This window comes from Xiphophorus maculatus, chromosome 11, assembly GCF_002775205.1.
Source record: "Xiphophorus maculatus strain JP 163 A chromosome 11, X_maculatus-5.0-male, whole genome shotgun sequence".
NCBI classification, from domain to species: Eukaryota; Metazoa; Chordata; class Actinopteri; order Cyprinodontiformes; family Poeciliidae; genus Xiphophorus; species Xiphophorus maculatus.
The window spans coordinates 2,371,505-2,390,610 of NC_036453.1; the positions used below are offsets into that span (position 1 = coordinate 2,371,505).

The following is a 19,106-nucleotide window of genomic DNA, read 5'->3' on the forward strand; positions in this document are numbered from 1 at the left end:
ATGTGTACATTTATCCACATAAAAAAACAAACAGGTATTCATCTTACTGACTGACCTATTCAAATAGAGGATACACATAGATAGAGGTTGCTGTTAGCTGCCATTGCAAGCGCTATTTTATATTTCTAAAAATATAAATGTTAGAATTTTATTAGTTTATTCCTGTTACATTTTCCCCCATTGACTGTGTTGTCAGTCAGGGAATCGTCAATCGTCTCAGTTTTCTCTGTTTGGCTCCCGTGCAGTTCGTGCTGCCACATGTAAAAGATGGAGGTCCTGGAGAACATGGGCGAGGGAGCCATGGAGACGGAGGGGTCCGCCGTCATGGCAACCCTTCTCAACGGCAGCTTGGATGGCTCTGCAAACTTCACCAACCTCACCTTCTTCCCCTACTACCAACACTCCCTGTACGTAGCGGCCAGCTACATCCTGGCCTACTCCTTCATCTTCCTGCTGTGCATGGTGGGAAACGTCCTGGTGTGTCTGATCGTCATGGAGAACCGATGCATGCGCACAGTGACCAACCTCTTCATCCTCAACCTGGCGGTCAGCGACCTCCTCGTGGGGATCTTCTGCATCCCTACAACTCTGGTGGACAACCTCATCACAGGTAAGTGTTCGGTTATCAAACTTATGGACTTCTTACTGGTAAAAAAAAATATATACAATTGAAAATGTGTGTTTGATCATTTAAAGCTGCAGTGTGTAACTTTTATATATATAACAAAAGGTTTTACACATTTATTAAAACTGTCACTGTTTCACAGACAATTTGTAAAAAATAAAATAAAAGAAATAAAAAGAAAAAAAATCAAGCTCCTTCCAGTGCTACAAATGTCATCTGAAGCAATGCACTGCTCCAACCAATTAGAGCCAGGATGAGAGTCTTAGCGCTGTCAATCATCCTCATGTACGCGATTCTAAATGTGCGGAGAAATAAGTTGCTGTTACAAGAAAACCGATTATCCGCCTCTATTGGTGGCTATGCTAGCTAGCACTAGTATTAGCGTTAGCATTAGCATTTTGTACTTTTTGGGGGTTTTTTTCTTTTGCTGCTTTTTTGTCTTTCCTTTGGTTTGTTGTTTTGTTGCATTTTCTTCTAATTCATGTAAAGCACTTTGAACTGCCTTGTTGCTGAAAATAAAAACCTTACCTTACCTAACTCACCTTACCTCAGCATTAATGGCAGGGAAGAAGCTCTAGCGTAGCCAAGAGCAAGAGGGGGAGAGTGAGCAGCGCTTGTATAGATAGATAGATAGATAAGATAGATAGATAGCATTTATTGTCATTGAACAGAATTCAACGAAATTTCCATTGCAGCTCCCGTGCAAAAGGTCAAATATATACAGTATAAATAAGCAAACACACAATAATAATAATAACAATATATACAACTAAATTAACTAAAGGCACTCAACCACACCAAAGAAGTAGTAGCAGGTCCAATTATGGCAAAGTACAGATAATGTGACAGTGCAAAGTGCAGAACAATATGGCTGTGTGGGGGTGGGGGATATGTATGTGTGACTGCGAGGTTATGATATGTGTGGGAGGGGGGGGCGGCAGGGAGTAATGGCTCTGACGGCTGTGGGGAAGAAACTGTTTCTCAGTCTATTTGTTGTAGTCCGTATATTCCTGTACCGCTTGCCTGATGGCAGCGGCACAAACAGTCTGTGGCCTGGGTGGCTGGAATCCATGGCTATGGATCCAGCTCTCTTCTTGACCCGGTCTGTGTAAATGGAGTCCAGGTCTGGGAGGGGGCATCCTACAATGCCTTGTGCTGTTCTCACCACCCGTGTCAGTTGTTTCCTCTCCAGTGCTGTGCAGCTGCCATACCACACAGTCATGTTGAGGCAGAGGATGCTCTCGATCATCACCCTGTAAAAGTTCACGAGCAGCCGTGAGGAAAGTCTAGCCCGTGTCAGTTTCCTGAGGAAGAAGAGCCTTTGTTGTGCTTTCTTCACCAGGTGGGAGGTGTTTGTGTTCCAGGAGAGGTCAGAAGTGATGTGGAGGCCCAGGAACTTGATGTTGTCCACACGTTCCACCACTTCTCCATCTATGAGAAGGGGAGTGTGAGCCGTCCTCCTGGACCTTCTGTAATCCACAATGACCTCCTTGGTCTTCCCTGTGTTCAGCACCAAGTTGTTGGCTGAACACCACTGAGTGAGCTGCAGAATCTCCTCTCTGTAGTGGGTCTCGTTGTTGTCTGAAATGAGACCCACTACTGTTGTGTCGTCCGCGTACTTCACGACTGTGTTGGTGGGGTGGATGGCCACGCAGTCGTGTGTAAACAGGGTGAAGAGAGCTGGGCTGAGCACACAGCCCTGCGGCGTGCCTGTGTTGAGGACCAGTGGGGACGATGTTGAGCCACTTATTCTCACCACCTGAGGCCTGTTGGTAAGGAAGTCTCTGATCCAGTGGCACAGTGAAGCGGGCAGCCCCACCTCGAGTAGCTTCAGCACCAGCTTGTCTGGGATGACGGTATTAAATGCTGAGCTGAAGTCTACAAATAGCATCCTGACGTAGGTGTTGGGATGCTGCAGATGGGTCAGGGCTGTGTGCAGAGTGATGGAGACAGCATCCTCTGTTGACCGGTTCGCTCTGTAGGCGAACTGAAGGCTGTCCAGGTTTGCGGGGATGAAGTCTCTGATGTACCTCAGAAGAATCCTCTCAAAGCACTTCATGATCACCGGGGTCAGAGCGACGGGCCGGTAATCGTTCAGGCTGGTGATGGACCTCTTCTTCGGTACAGGGATGATGGTGGAAGACTTGAGGCACTCAGGAACCATGGCGAGCTGCAGGGACAGATTGAAAATGTCCAGAAACACTCCTGCCAGCTGGTCGGCGCAGGTTTTCAGCGTCTGGCCTGACACCTTGTCCGGTCCTGGAGCTTTGTGGGTGTTGATCCTCCTCAGGGTGGACGTCACCTGATGCTTCTGTAAGACGAGGGGCTGGTGCTGCTCTTCCAGTTGGGGTAGATGTGCGGCTTCTCTGCTGCCCGCCGTGTCAAAGCGGGCAAAGAAACTGTTTAAGGTGTCAGGCAGGGTGGGGTCGCGGCTGGTCAGCTGAGTGCTGTGTTTGTAGTCCGTCATGGTTCTAATGCCTCTCCACATGCTTCGGGGGTTGTTGTTGATGAAATGTTCCTCAATCTGCTGTTTGTACTGGAGCTTGGCCTGCTTAATACCTTTTTTCAGTTCCGACTTTTTTCAGTGTATGGGATGATTAACAGCATTAAGACCCTCCTCCTTGGCTCTGATTGATTAGTGGCATGTTTCTACAACTAGTACTGCGAGAAGGCAGAGGAGCTCACGTCTTTCATTATCTGTCTCATACCATATACGTTTTAACAAATATGTTTAACAAAACAACTTTTTTTTTATAGCATTTGCATCTTGTAGCTTTAAGGTATTGAAAAGAAAATATGTCGTGGCTTATGGGGTTTTTTGTGTGTTTTTTTGCTGCACTACAGTTATTACTGTATTATAAATGCTAAGAGCCATCAGGAAATTTTGTATTAAAGAGAATATTTTTTATGTGAACATATTTTTGCACAGGTTAGATGCAGCCCGTTCTTAAAAGGGTTAACGCCAGCAGTGCTTAGGCGGGTGCCGTGTTTGCAGACAGCCTGGTGAGCCGAGAGCAGAGCTGATTACAGTGATGAGAGGAGGCGCACTTTCAGGCGTCAGTGTTCCTTCCCGCAGAGCTCTGCTTAATGAGATCTGAGCCCCTGAATGGCTGACTTAGTGTAATTTAAGAATGAAACGAAGCACCAGCAGGTGTCTGGCTAAGCTCGCACGTTTCAATGGTCACCCTGAAGCTAACTAAAGTGCTTTTAATAAGGGGAGCAGTGATTGGAAGTAATATCAACTTCTGTGAACTTTAAAACTTGCTACAGCATCTCAGGGAAGTACAGCCTGGTGAGACCGACCCGAAGGCCGAACTGATTTTTTTATAAACAGCTCCGCTCCCCCTCCAGCGCTCGGAGGTTAGAGGTGGCTCCTCAGGGAGCGGACGAGACGTGTAACAGCAGTGGGCAGTGCGGTCAGAGCCTTACCCAAACACATTTCAGGTTGAATCCCCTCGGCCACAGCTAACAGCAATGTAATTCATCCAGGGATGGGAACGTTTGCCTTGCCATGTGATTGATTTCTCATGGCAATCAATCACATGATCAACGTCTCCTGATTTTAAAGTGTCCACAGACAAAGACTACGACCTCATCATCCTCACACTGCGCTGGCGACTCTTCATAAAATTCAATATATATATATATAAATATATATATATATGGTGGCTGGTAAAAAAAACAACTATTTGGATTATGAAGTTACTTTTCTTCAGAGCTACTTTCTGAAAGAGTAGCTTCTGCTGATTTTTGTAGTATTTGAAAAAAAAATGTTTAACTATTGATAACATCAAGTCTAAGGTATATTTGCTTACCATTACATCAACGCTGATATAAAATAAAGTACTTTTAAAGGAGCAATATTATGTGTTTCATAGCAGAATCAAGTAACTATGTTACCTTCGGTTGTTAGAAATGTTATAACGAGCTCAGCTGATGCTCAGTTCCACCAGGTGTTTGCTAATTGCTGCTGGCTAGTCTGAAGGAGCTGAGTGGAGCTGAGTGGGGGTAAGGGATTCTGTCAGGCAGAAGTGTGGAAATTTTAAACTGCAGCTCTGAAGGCGATGCTAGGTCTCCCAGGTGTTATGCACAGCCTAATGGTTGCCATGGGAGATGAAAGGATTTCTCAAACATGCATGAAAGAATCAAAGCAGTACTCCAGGTGTGTTTTTGATTTCCCTTTAAAATGAACAGAACTCATCCATCCTGTTCTCCTTTTCCTCCACAAAGAGCCGAGCTCGATCTGCATCCTGCTGTTGAACAGATTGCAGCAAGTTGTGGAATTTATTCACTTCACTTTGAAACTGAAATCAGTGTATCTTTCCCTATTGTGTATTCACAAAACTAAGCGATTCCTAATCAACAGATTTTCTAGCTGGTTCAGTGGTCATGTCTTTTAGCATCTCTAGCAGCCACACATACAATCACATCTCCCAGCATGTAGAAATCGGCTTATCCGCTTGTGAACACAAACCTCTTTCATTTTTTTCCGAGCCACTGACTGGAACGTGGGATCTGACACTCAAGGCTGCTTTCTGCTCCTCCGACACTTTTAAAAAGATGGCTGATTATTGCAAAAAAAATGTCTTTTATTCTCTTTAAAGGTCTTTGTATCTCTTTATGACATTTTTCTCCCTGTTTTCTGATTCATCGCTGTTGACATAAGGAGCGGGTGTCATATATGTCAAAATAAAAGCAGAAAATGTGATAATGTTGTGATTTATGAGATCCTTTGTGTAGATGTACAAGGTTTGTGTGAGTTACTGAGAAGAGTTGCCTATTGTAAGATTACTCTGACATTCAAGTCTTTTCAATAATGTACTGCCTCAGACAAGAACTGTAGTTATTTCTTATACAATATCTTTATAATTATTTTCAGCTCTTTATTAAGCCATTTATACCGTGTGCCGCTTATAATGTGAAAATGGGGCTGCATGGGGAGGAAAATTACAACGTGAGACAAGAGTCGGACTATGAAATGAACTTTTCTTCATTTCTAACTGCCGAGTGTCGCGGCCGCCGAAGCAAAGACACAATTTTTGGACGAATGACTCGTGTCTAATAGCTGTCCACAAAACCTCTCCCCTTTGTGGATCTTTTATATCAAAAATGCCTCAAATATTTCCAGTCATTTTTACACAAATGATTTGTGAACGCAGTGAGAGATCATTGAGCTGCTGGCTCCTGGAGCTTAAGTCCAGCTTCTTATGAGAGCAGACGCCTAATCCACAAAACGCTAAAAATTATTATTTTTTTATTATTTTTACACTGAACAGAGATTCTTTAAAACCCTGCTTAAAATGTATGAAATCTTTATAGATAGACTGATATTCTGGGAATGCTCAACAAGCAAGTGTGCCTTCTTGTCAGCCATCTTGGATACAGAGGAAATTTAGGCAGTTTTCACACCTGATAGTCCAGTGGACTCCGTTTGAAAATTGCAACATTTCTACAGTGGCTCACTTTTACACTGCACTCTGTCAAACGATCCAAACTACTTGAAAAATCTGTTCACCTCCTCGCCTGTGGTGGCGCTGCACCAACAACTACTAAAGGAAACAACACAAACTTCTGAACAAGACACTGAGCGCAACTTCCTCCTTCACAAAAACCAAAATGGAGTCGCGTCATGTGTTAGCAGTTGTAAGATTTGTCTTTTGTCTTTGATAAAAGACCATGAGTCATTTCCCTCGATAGCACTGGACTCTGGCCTTTGTTTTGGTTGTATTTACCCAGAATGCCCTGCTCTATAATTAATTTCCTGCTTTTGGAGTGGTCTCCAGTCCACTTGCGTCCACATACCTATTCAAACCGCACAAGAGTTAATTTCAACCGAACTGAGACAGAGGTTTGTAGTTGTTTCTTAATCTTGTGTGATGCCTTAACTATGAAGCTCATGTATCATTAAACTAATAGAAAACAGTAAAAAAAAAAAAAGAAATACAGGAAAGGCTGCAGACACATAGAAGGGAACTGTTATATTTGAACTTTATTTGAAAGAACAAAAAGACTGTTTGACGAATGATGAAGATAAATAACAAAGGATGATAAAAGAAACTCAACCCTGCTGTTTCTTTGTTGTGCATAGCAGCAGCTTTAGTTGAGCTGTTATGTTGCGGTTCCCCAGGTGGAGAACAACCTGAATCGTGGTTGCTTTTGTCCCTCCAGGTGTTGCATCTGAAAAGTTGGCACTTGAAGCTCTTCAGCCATCAATGGTGTTTGGACTGATTGCACAGAAGTTGTCTTTCAGGAACTAGAAGCTTTTGTTCTGGCACTGGCAACTTTCAATTCCACTTTGGAGCCTGACTTTAAGATGTTTTTTTTATGATTTTGAATTTGTTTCATCATAATATTCTGTTGTCATGGATTCATGGGTAAAACCTTGCTGGATGCCGTTTTAAGATTCATCAAATCTCTGCTGCGTACGTCTGAGATTGAGTGCAGTGAAGTGCAAAGCAGTGTGTCTGTCTGCTGTATGTTTGGAGGACCGTCACTCTTATGTCAGCAAAACCCTTCTTCTTTGAAGTCTCAGGTTTACTCTCATCCCAATTGAAAAGGAACTTTAAAAAACAAGTTTTCACTAAGTTCAGTATCTTGTGGTTTCGTTGTTGAAGTTTAAAATGTTACTGATTTGTCACAGTGTCTATAAACTTGAAACTACTGCTTTATATTGCTCTTTAACTTTTCGCTTTTTAATTCTGTTGCAAGTGGGGGTTTTTGTCCACTTTTCTAATAAAAAAAGAGAATGTAAGATGTCAGTCTTCTTTTTGTGCTGAATAAATCTGACATTTGGCAGATTTCTGATGATGCCTTTGATAAAGTTTTCTTTTTCAAAGATAGAGATTACTCACTTTGTAGAGTTTTGAGTAAATCCTTTATTTTTGAAATTAGACGTTGTTTTTTCCTCATTTCTTAGGAACAAAATGGTTTTCATTCAAAATAGATAAAGACGAAAGGTCCCGTCTACTAATAAGTTCATTTCATCACAGTAGAATTAGTGGGATTCTACTAAATGTACCCTATTATGAATTTTTGCAGACTCCTTCCATTATTCCACTTTTAACCAGTTACCGTATTTTCTGGACTACAGAGCGCACCTCACTATGAGCCGCACCCACAAAGTAAAAAAAACAAACAACTGGAAACGTACATATATAAGCCGCACTGGGCTGTAAGCCTCTGATATCTCCGCCGCTCTGGGTTTTCCACAAGGACGCAGCAGCCCTCTGTCACGGACTAGGACCCAGAAAGACCCGGTCTTTCTGTCATCCAACACATGTTGGATTTCCCCCAGTGGGATTAAGGGATCAGGATCCTTATCAGGACTTTGCTCAGTTCCCACAGCTCACAGTCAGTCCAACCCGTCCCCAGAAGCCATAGGTGACCATCCCGGACCCCACGACTCCACATTATGGCCCAACAGCCACCACCACACCAGAGGGGAAGACCCCCCACCACCACCAACACTAAGAACCACTTTTAGTTGCAGAAAGCTGAAGGAGATGAGCTGTGTTGAGATTTTTCTCAAATCTTACTTACTGCATAACTTTAGTTCTTTGAGGCTGGAAAATATTCATTTGTGCAAAGCTCACTTAAGATCCCATCACAGAACATCAGCCTTGTTTAGATCTGAACTTTGACTGGGCCCTTTGTCACATTTTCATTCTTTACTTTTTCAGTCATTTCATTGTAGATTTGCTCCTTCTCTAATTAAGACTATTCAATCTTTTTCCTAATTGGACTGTCATAAACTGACTTTTCTAATGCTTATTAACACCTGGAGAGCAGATGGTGGAGCTCTGCAGCCATTTGCTTCCCCCAAAGTCCGACCTTGTGGATAATTTAGTGGAACTCTCACTAACTAGGAGGATTGACAGCTGAATTTAATTCAGTTCATTTCACTAATACTTAATTAAACTTAAATGTAATTTAGATGGTAATCTTCATATATGTTTCTTGGAGAGCTAATAACAGTGATGGCTGTGGGTTTCAGTCAGCCTCTGACTGAAAGCACTATGTTGTTGAACTTGTGAAAAATGTTCTTAGGGTGAGCCCTCTTGTTTTCCAGTTAATGAAACATATTTATTTATTTTACATAAGTTATGAAGGCTTTATAACTTATGTAACTTATAGCCCAAGTATCAGAGCCCGGTTTTATTAAATCTCATTACAATCTGTTTTTGAAAGAGGAAGTGTGGGAATCCAAAGAGGGCTCCTACAAGCTAACAGGAACTGGGATGCATAATTACACATAACTGGGGAAATAACAGGAAGGCGAGTGCAAAACCTTTTTAAATCACTACTGGAAGTATCTGGAATAGTGAATGATGAACAGAGCAATTTGGAACAAAGACATCCTCATCGTAGAAAACACATCTGTGGCCCAGAAATGAAAACAACGCAGTAGACAGAAGGTGTGTTTCCGTTACAAGTGTGCACAAATTCGGCTAATGTCGAAAAAACACAACTTTGCAATTGCGGTGATTTAATTAAATAAGAAATAAAATTACAGTCACATGTGAATAAACTTGCTCACATGATAAGTCATTAAAAATAAAAAAAAGAGATATATTCACAATTCAGCCATGGCGCTAGCTCTTGTCAGCCATTAGAGGAGACGTCAGCTTTTTATTCAGGCGTTGGAGCAACAAGTCCATCATACTTAGGCGTGGCTGTGTGTGCGGCGTTCTGGGGAAGATGTAGTGATCCATAGATAATTTTACCAAACCAACCAGTTCCTGTTTTCTTCTTTGTGGTTTTTGCCAGTAGTAACAACTGGCTGTTGATCACATGACTTGTGATGTGGAAAAAGTCTTTCCATTGAACTTTGGCAAAATACATCAACCTCATACACCTCATCCAAGTGCAAGAACTTTTAATCAACAAACACGAGTTATTTTCAAAATTGTTCCATTTCCATTAGGCAAATTTATTTTTCTAATATCAATTTGTGCAGTTTTATGATTACTGGCACCTGGAAGTTGCTTGAGCTTCTGTCTTACTTTTAAAGCTGCGTGCAAACTGTTATAAACAACAAGGACTATTTTAGTTTTTAATTCATCTTGGCACTTCATATTTATCTGCACACTTGTCCTTTTGCAATCTCAGATTCACACTTGAAAGTAAGAAACAAAAGAACATCAAGCTGTTCAACTCCAGAACACAGTTCATGTCTGACATCTGTTTCAAAGAAAAAAAAGCAAAAAAAGAGCAAATGAGGTCTTTGGAGTTGAATGAAACGAATGCAACTGTTAACGAGCGCTGCCTTTAGCAATTGAAGTTGATGTGAATAAAGAAATATCACAGATGAGTGGAAGTGCTAATAAGTAATAACACTGAAGTTGTTGAGAATCTGCACTGAGCAGAAGAACCTTCATCTCTTCATCTCTGCTTCAACGACTGGCTGATCCAACGGGGCTTCGTAGCTTCATCGTTCATTGAGTCTCTATTCTGTTACTGTAGCAACATGAAACTACGCACATGAGCCTGCTCTCCACGGCCGACATGAGCAGCGGCATGCTGAGGTGTATGTTAATTACGTCGAGAGTGCCAAAGTGAAGTCCTAGCTGCAGACGCCGAGGTGTAGGAGGTGTAATACTGGAAGTCATGAACCGGAAGCAGAACTAAGGGCACAAAACCTGCTCTAATTTAGTTACAGCAAAGGTTCAGTCCTGACCAGCTACCATGATCTGACCACAGTAAAGTCCTGTTTACTGTATATCCTACTTTTATTTATTGGTATTTCTTGTATGATAAATGTGTTTTTTTCCTGACCTCTGCCTTGAAGTGTTTAGATTGAACTCTGCTCTCTACTTTTTTTGCTAAAGTGTCTGGTTGGAACTCTGCAGGACTGAAACCAACAGTCCACAATGATTAAAAAATTATCATTTTTTTCTTCGTCTTCGTCTAAACAGAACTTTGTCTGCACATATTGGATAATTACTTCAGTTTTGAAGTATTTAGGACATTATGTCTTAATTAGCTGCAAGCTTTAACAATGAAACTTGAAGCTGCAGTGACTTTTATAAACACCATCTTTTTATACATTTTCTAAAACTGCAACTATGTCTGGACAGTACAAACCTTGGTGTGTTTCAGCAGATGGCAGTAGGACAGGAAGTGAGTTTCAGTGCCGTCAATCATCCTTATGTAGACATGGTTCCCATGGGAACTTATGCTGGAAGCAGGACCTGCTCCATACCGGATTAAGTTTTTAGATTGGAGACCAAACCTGCTAAAAGCTCTGCCACTGATAGCTTGAGAAAATGAAAAATCATCTGGTTACTCTGCTGGGTTTTATTTACCAGAACATCTTTGTCAGAGACGTGTCGCAGGAGTAATGATAGATTTGTGTCTTAACAAAAATGATTCAAGTTTGACTCCTTTTGAATCTCAGGATTAGAAACTAATGTCAGCCGTTTTTCTTATTTTAAAAAAAGAATGATCTTCCTGGAGACCTCAAGGCTACTCAGTTTTGAAGGACAACTCAAAGCATATCTTTAAGCATATGTTTAACTTATTTTGTTCTCACATTCTTTTATTTCTCTCTTTTCTCTTTTGGTTACATTTAACACTGTACAATTTTATATATATGTTATATTTTAAAATTACAATATTTAAAATAGATTTTTTTTTTTTTTTTACATTTTTCTTCTTGATAGTAATCAGTCACTACTGGATCGGTCCTGATTGATTTTAGCAATTAAATATATTTGAAATTGGATTCCATAGATAGATAGAGCAAATATCATTAATATAACATTTGCAATAACAAAATGTTACGTTCATTAATGTTTCAGAAATATGACTGTGATATTGAAGTGTATTGATTTGGATTTGGGGGGGGGGGGGGGGGGGGGGTTCTTCCTCGTCGCCCTCCTATTCTCTCCCTCCAGCTTTGTAATATCATAAACAAGTGCGCACTTCAATCACAGAGTTAATTATTCTGTATTTGTCAAAGAAAACCTAAATATGTTGAACCCGCATCATGCCAAAGTGTGGAGGAGACCACACAGAATGTCTAAAGATACAAACAAAAGCATTTTGTTCAGCCCTGTATTCATTTAATTAGGCGCGACAAGATATGGTGAGCTTTTTGAGAGGTTGCGTGACTTTATATTTTTTCAGATGCAATTCAGTATAATGAAAATCCAGTCGCCTTTGACCTCAAAGAAAGCCAGAATAGAAGGCTCTGCAGCAACTGCCAGACTCTATTCATAGCGGATATGGAAAACTGTGCGTAACGGAAACCCTATAAATTCTAGACACTATCAGGTACCATAGAATTGCACAAAAATCCGCGAGGGACGAGCGAGTCCCTGCTCGAAATTCTGTGAAAGAGTTGTACGGAGCCTTGTGCCAGAAGCCCATTAAAATGCTGTTTACATCGTTTTAAACTGTGATTGTGAGCGGGAATAATAATAGCAACAGGTATTTTGTTCCATATAACACAGTAGGAGTGTAACAGGTAAACCTTTATGGATGCAAACTCGACTAAAAACCCAGGATTGTGTTTGAAACGTAATCAATTACAAATTTATTGATGGAACCTGAATTAATGTCGTGTTTTGATTGTTGATTCTATGTTGCTTTGTGTTTCTGTGTTTGATATGATGGAAAGCACTTTGAAATGCCTTGCTGCTGAAATGTGCTATACAAATAAAATTTGATTGATTGATTGAAAGGTAAGAAACAAGGTGGGGCATGGCATGGTGAATTGGTAGGAATTTCTGACTTTCATCTCTCCGGTGATTTTTCAACATGATCAGCACTCTGCATGTTGAAGAGTCTGACCTGGCAGAATCAATGAAATGCTCTGCCTTTTAGTCGCAGGGATGTGTTCGTGAGGAAGCTGCTGTGACAGAAAAGGCTCCACTTTCCCACAGCACAAACATAATGAAATTCTCCACCAACAGCAGTTCTTTTCAGGTGTCAATTGTTCTGTACACTATTGTGCCGTTAGCTCAGAGCTACAGTATTTCAACTTGAACGTTTTGCACCATGCAGTTCACAACTCTCTGTTTTTAAGAGAGAATGAAGAATAAGATCCAACGCCTGGATAGCTTAGCAGTGGCAAGAGCAGCAGGAGTGTTTAGGATTTGGAATCAAGTTAAATTTAACATGGTACCACTCTTCAACTCTTCCACATTGTGTCAAGCTTCAACCAGAAAACAATGTCGTTGATCATTTTGTGATCGACTGCAGCAAAGCGGCGCATTATTTTAGTCTTTTTACAATAAAAATCTACAAAGTGGGGCGAGGATTTGTGTTCTCACACACTGGATCAATACTTTGTAAATCCACCTTTGCCCGTGGTTAACATACGTAGCTCTGTTGAGGTATGTCTACCAGCTTTACGTCCCCTCAGCATGATGCAGCCACAACTATGCTTCACAGTAGAGGAGGCATATTCGGGATAATGTAGAGTGACAGTTTTCTGCCACACAAAAACTGTATTTCCATTGCAAATGTGCATAAAGCTTTGTCGGTATTCTGCTAATGTTAAAAAGGAAAAAACTATTTAGCAACTGTGGTGTTTCCATTAAATAAGAAACTCATACATGAAGAAGTTTGTTCATGCAATAAGTTATTAAAAAGCATGCCTGCCACCATTTGAGAGGATTCTTCTGAGGTACATCAGAGACTTCATCCCCGCAAACCTGGACAGCCTTCAGTTCGCCTACAGAGCGAACCGGTCAACAGAGGATGCTGTCTCCATCACTCTGCACACAGCCCTGACCCATCTGCAGCATCCCAACACCTACGTCAGGATGCTATTTGTAGACTTCAGCTCAGCATTTAATACCGTCATCCCAGACAAGCTGGTGCTGAAGCTACTCGAGGTGGGGCTGCCCGCTTCACTGTGCCACTGGATCAGAGACTTCCTTACCAACAGGCCTCAGGTGGTGAGAATAAGTGGCTCAACATCGTCCCCACTGGTCCTCAACACAGGCACGCCGCAGGGCTGTGTGCTCAGCCCAGCTCTCTTCACCCTGTTTACACACGACTGCGTGGCCATCCACCCCACCAACACAGTCGTGAAGTACGCGGACGACACAACAGTAGTGGGTCTCATTTCAGACAACAACGAGACCCACTACAGAGAGGAGATTCTGCAGCTCACTCAGTGGTGTTCAGCCAACAACCTGGTGCTGAACACAGGGAAGACCAAGGAGGTCATTGTGGACTACAGAAGGTCCAGGAGGACGGCTCACACTCCCCTTCTCATAGATGGAGAAGTGGTGGAACGTGTGGACAACATCAAGTTCCTGGGCCTCCACATCACGTCTGACCTCTCCTGGAACACAAACACCTCCCACCTGGTGAAGAAAGCACAACAAAGGCTCTTCTTCCTCAGGAAACTGAGACGGGCTGGACTTTCCTCACGGCTGCTCGTGAACTTTTACAGGGCGATGATCGAGAGCATCCTCTGCCTCAACATGACTGTGTGGTATGGTAGCTGCACAGCATTGGAGAGGAAACAACTGACACGGGTGGTGAGAACAGCACAAGGCATTGTGGGATGCCCCCTCCCAGACCTGGACTCCATTTACACAGACCGGGTCAAGAAGAGAGCTGGATCCATAGCGATGGATTCCAGCCACCCGGGCCACAGACTGTTTGTGCCGCTGCCATCAGGCAAGCGGTACAGGAATATACGGACTACAACAAATAGACTGAGAAACAGTTTCTTCCCCACAGCCGTCAGAGCCATTACTCCCTGCCGCCCCCCCCTCCCACACATATCATAACCTCGCAGTCACACATACATATCCCCCACCCCCACACAGCCATATTGTTCTGCACTTTGCACTGTCACATTATCTGTACTTTGCCATAATTGGACCTGCTGCTACTTCTTTGGTGTGGTTGAGTGCCTTTAGTTAATTTAGTTGTATATATTGTTATTATTATTATTGTGTGTTTGTTTATTTTATTTATACTGTATATATTTGACCTTTTGCACGGGAGCTGCAATGGAAATTTCGTTGAATTCTGTTCAATGACAATAAATGCTATCTAATCTCTAATCTTCTAACTACTTCCTGTCGTCTTCTTCTTTGTGGTTTTTGTCAGTAGTAACATTGGACTGTTGATCATGCGACATGTGTGATGCAAAAAAAAAAATGTTTCCATTCCAGCTTTGAGAAATAAATAAATTTACATAGAGCCAAAAACCCACCTCATCCAAGCACCAAAACCTATTAGCGAAAACAGGAGTCTTTTTTTTTAATTGTTGTGTTTTTATCAGGTTAATTTATTTTTGCATTTCCGATTTGTGCAATTTTAAGGTCAATGGACATGTAGCAAATTGAAATTACAAAAATACGTATGCTTTATGGAAACATGCCAGTTTGGAATAAACAAATGTTTCGATAACAGTTTTTGAGAATTATTGCATCGAAATTTGTGTATTTTGCAAAACTGCAGTGGAAACACTTTTTTTCCCCATCACACAAGTTTGCATACAGAAGCAATGAGCCTTATTTGTAGGCACTGGCTCCTCCAGAGCTCCCTCAGCATCACTTAGTTCATCAAAAGTTGAGTCTGTCATTCCATAGTGTTGAATCCATAACTTTTCTGTAATTTCCAAAGACGCTACATGAGAAGCCGCTCCCGAGTATGAGAGGTTTGTCGCCCCAAAGCCTGAATAAGACGCCGACGTCTCGTCTGATGGCTGATACGATGAGCGCTAGCGCTCTGTGAGGAGTTCACAGACCTGAATACAAATTTTTAAGAAGAACTATTGGAAATCTTGAATTGTTCTTCAACTTCACAATTATCTGCTACTTTTTTGGTGTAAAATCTCAATAAAACACATTGAAGTTTGTAATGTTAGTGGGAAATCTCATATAATCCAATGACTTTGGTGCTTTGATTCCTAGCAGCAGGCGTAGAATAATTGGACAGGTGGAGAAAATGTAAAATATAGAAAAACAAAACAAAAAAAAAAAATCTAATTATGAATGAATGTACTTGAATGAAAGACACATTAAAAATGGTTTTATAAAAACCTTCCAAGGATACACACACATTATTTCATCAGATGATCTGAATATATCCACTAGAATTTGAGATGGTGAACTTGAACACCAAACCACGTCAAAGCGACAGTTAAAAGTATATTTAATATACTTCTGTTTACTCCAAAAATATACACCTCAACATTTGTTACTCTTTCTTCTACTACACATGACAAACAACAAGAACGCTTCAGATTTCTTCCCAGTTAAGCACCCAAATGAAATGAATGACTCACAGCCAAGCCTCTTTCTGAATTCGATGACATTCTAAGAAGGTAATTAATCCTTTTGATTGGTGTGATTCAGAACACGGACACTTTTAAAACGCCGCCCCTCAGGGTTTCAGACCCCCCTGTGGTACAAAGCCTATTAGCCCGCTCCTTTAAAAGGTGCAATTATATGGTTTTTTGAGTGTATTTTATACTGTACCACCTAATTAGTCATGTTAAGCTGTTCTTAAAAAACATTTTGTTTTGTTTCAGCCATGATTCACAAGTCTACAGCATTTTTGGATGCAATTATCACAATCAAATCACTACTGTTTATAAGCGTTGGAGTGAGTGCTACGCTAGAGGAAGAGCAATATCACTGAGACCATTGCTACCTCAGCCGTCCTCTGCAGGTAGCTGTGTGAAGAAGTGCTGGTTCCCTATTGAACAGGAATCTTATCTTCCCTGAGGTCAATGTCAATTCATGTACATGTTTCTCAATGTGTCTGTGCTTCAGCAGAGTTTCCCATGTTCTATTATAGGTATTAGCTATTAGACTGTGACAGTATGTTAATAGAATACATATATATATATAAATCATCTGTAAATAAAGAGATTAAGAAAGATCCAAACTGCCAAAAATAAAGTTTTCACCTATACTGTTCTTAAAATGTAAAGACAGTGTGCCGTTACTGATGCATGTCTGATGCAAAGGCTGGCTAACACCTTTCTCTAATCAAAACCCTAAAGACCGAAGACCGTTGTCAGAAGGTTAATTGACCAAAAGGGTGAAACTGAAACCAAGACAAAGAATACAATAAATACATGAATATGTGCAGCATAGAATGCACTTCTACACTCAGTTTCTGCCAAATACCATCCTAAATACATCTATAAATCTATGCTACCAACACCATATGTGATAACCTCTCGAATCGCTTGAATTTGCATAACAAAGAAACTTATTGTACAGTCAAATAACACATTAGTAAACTACATCTGGCACGGAAATAATCCCACAGAATTACTCCCGCAGTACACACCGGCAATGCAGCTATAAATGACAATGTCTGCAGATATTCACTCCAACCAGACCTCACAAAGTGGGTACTGACGCCATATTGTCTGCTTGACTGCTACTGCTGTTCAATAAAGTTTTGTTTCAAATAACCAAAGGTTGCTGGGTTTGCAATTCCTGTAAAGAACACATGAGGGCAGGCTTTTCCCCCGTTTTGACCTACATAAATGACCTTAGTTACTAAAAACAAAATATATATAACTTCAAAACAGAACAGACAAGATGACATCTGCGGTGAATTCACACCAGGCCTGTTTAGTCCGCTTTAATCGAACTCCAGTTCATTTGTCTAGAAAAGTCCGGTTCGTTTGAGGAGGTGTGAATGTGTAATGAACTCTGATGCGGATAAAAAAAAGCTAAATCTGGTCCGCCTGAAAGCCTCGGTCTTTGTTTGACTGAAGTGAACTATGGAGCAGTTTGAATGCATATGTGACCACCAAGTGGAGTAGAGACCGCTCCAAAAGCAGGAAGTGGACTACAGTGTGGGGCATCCTGGGTAAATACAACTACAGCAAAAGCGCTAGCAGGAGAAATGACTAGTGTTTTTTTTTTTACCAACGACAAAAGAGAAGTCCTACAAGCGCTAAGTGACGACACTCCACTTTTTGTTTACATTTTGAGAAGAAGGAAGTTGCACTCATCCCTTTTTCAGAAGTTTGTGCCGTTTCCTTCAATGGCTCTTGTTGCAGTGCCACCCCAGGCGAGGAGGAAAACAGGTTTTTCAAAGGGTTTTGTTGGTTTGACACACAAAACACACCAGCTGAAAAAGTAACAAACATTGCAATTTTGATCCCCAACAGAACTGAGTCTGACTGTGTGAAACATTTCTTATTCCAACATTAAGCACATGTTTTTAATCTTCTTTCTCTGTCTTACCCTTAGGATGGCCCTTCTCCAACACAGTGTGCAAGATGAGTGGGTTTGTGCAGGGCGTGTCCGTGTCAGCCTCGGTATTCACCCTGGTAGCAATTGCCATTGAAAGGTGAGTTTGGCAACCATAAAAATAATTTTTCTAAATTCATAATTCCAAAGAATGTGGTTCTTGGACCAGTTGTAGAAAATATTGTGGAAAGATTCAAACATTTTAAACATATCTTGACACAAAAAAGGCCAAAAGCAGAACCACTGTAGGATATCAGTGACCTTTCGAGTCTGAGCTGACAGTGAATTAGAAACTGTCAATGCATTAAAATCAATATCAGACTCCGAATCCAACAGCAAAAAATCACTGCTATTCACCACAACTCTCCCACATCCACAAGAGCAATGTACGAAATCTGTGCCAAAAATCCAAATACAGATGCATCAAATATTATGTTTCTTCAACCAGAGTTTGGAGAAAAACATTATACAGTATTCTCAGAAGTCATGCCCTCTATCCATCTTTTGTAGTAAGGAGCTTAAATTTCCCCTGACGATTGAAAGAGAAAGCTTGTGATTTCTCCTCCTTGTTCTTCACACATCCATCATGTCTCCACTTCTGCTGGCATGTAGAGTTATAATCAAGGCGGGTGTGGGAATTTGGTGACCCGCAGCTGCTGCCTCTCAGTGTAAACAGAGACCCTTATTATCGCCAAGGGAACGCACTGTAAGAGATGTTAAGCAAACTGTAGCTCAACAAAAAGTCAAACATTGTAAATCATTATTTCAAGCCAAAAAGAGAGAAAATATTACAAATGTTACTGTAAAATAACATTCCGTCTTCCCCAGGACTATGAACCAGAGAGAGAGAGACCATTTAAAGGTTCTGGAAAACTCTACAGGTATTCTGTGTTAATTAACTGATTAGGCTCTAATCATCAGAAATCTATGATAAATAAGAAAAACATAGCAAACGTTTTAGAGAGGTCACATTGTCACCTTCCTAAAATAATAATAATATTAAAAAAATCACCACCTCTTTCTTTCCACAAGATGTTTCTGAGGCAAAACAAAAATACTATTGGCAAAAAATTATTGGACATTATTTTAGGAAGGTGAGGACATTAACCATTTATACAGGGGTTGCAAAGAAAGGTGCACCTATTGCAATTTCCTAGCCAATTACTGAGCTTTAAAAAACCCGATTCCAATTTTGGCCAATATAAATTTTTCCTCGAAAAGTTGCTAAATTGGCAACATTGAGTTGAGTTTTGTTAACTGGGCACATTCAGAGGTGGGACTTAGTGGGC

At 41.1% G+C, this 19,106-nt stretch overlaps 1 protein-coding gene across 1 annotated transcript in view; it reads left to right on the forward strand.

Annotated features, from left to right (window-relative positions):
* Nucleotides 1-249: 249 nt before the first annotated feature.
* The window catches only part of LOC102234104 (neuropeptide FF receptor 1-like), a 28,013-nt gene continuing 9,156 nt past the window's right edge, over nt 250-19,106 (forward strand). The window contains exons 1-2 of the mRNA XM_005802168.2: nt 250-610; nt 17,818-17,917. Of these exons, the coding sequence (XP_005802225.1) occupies nt 268-610; nt 17,818-17,917 (443 nt within the window). The 5' untranslated portion in view covers nt 250-267. The remainder of the gene's footprint in view (nt 611-17,817; nt 17,918-19,106) is intronic.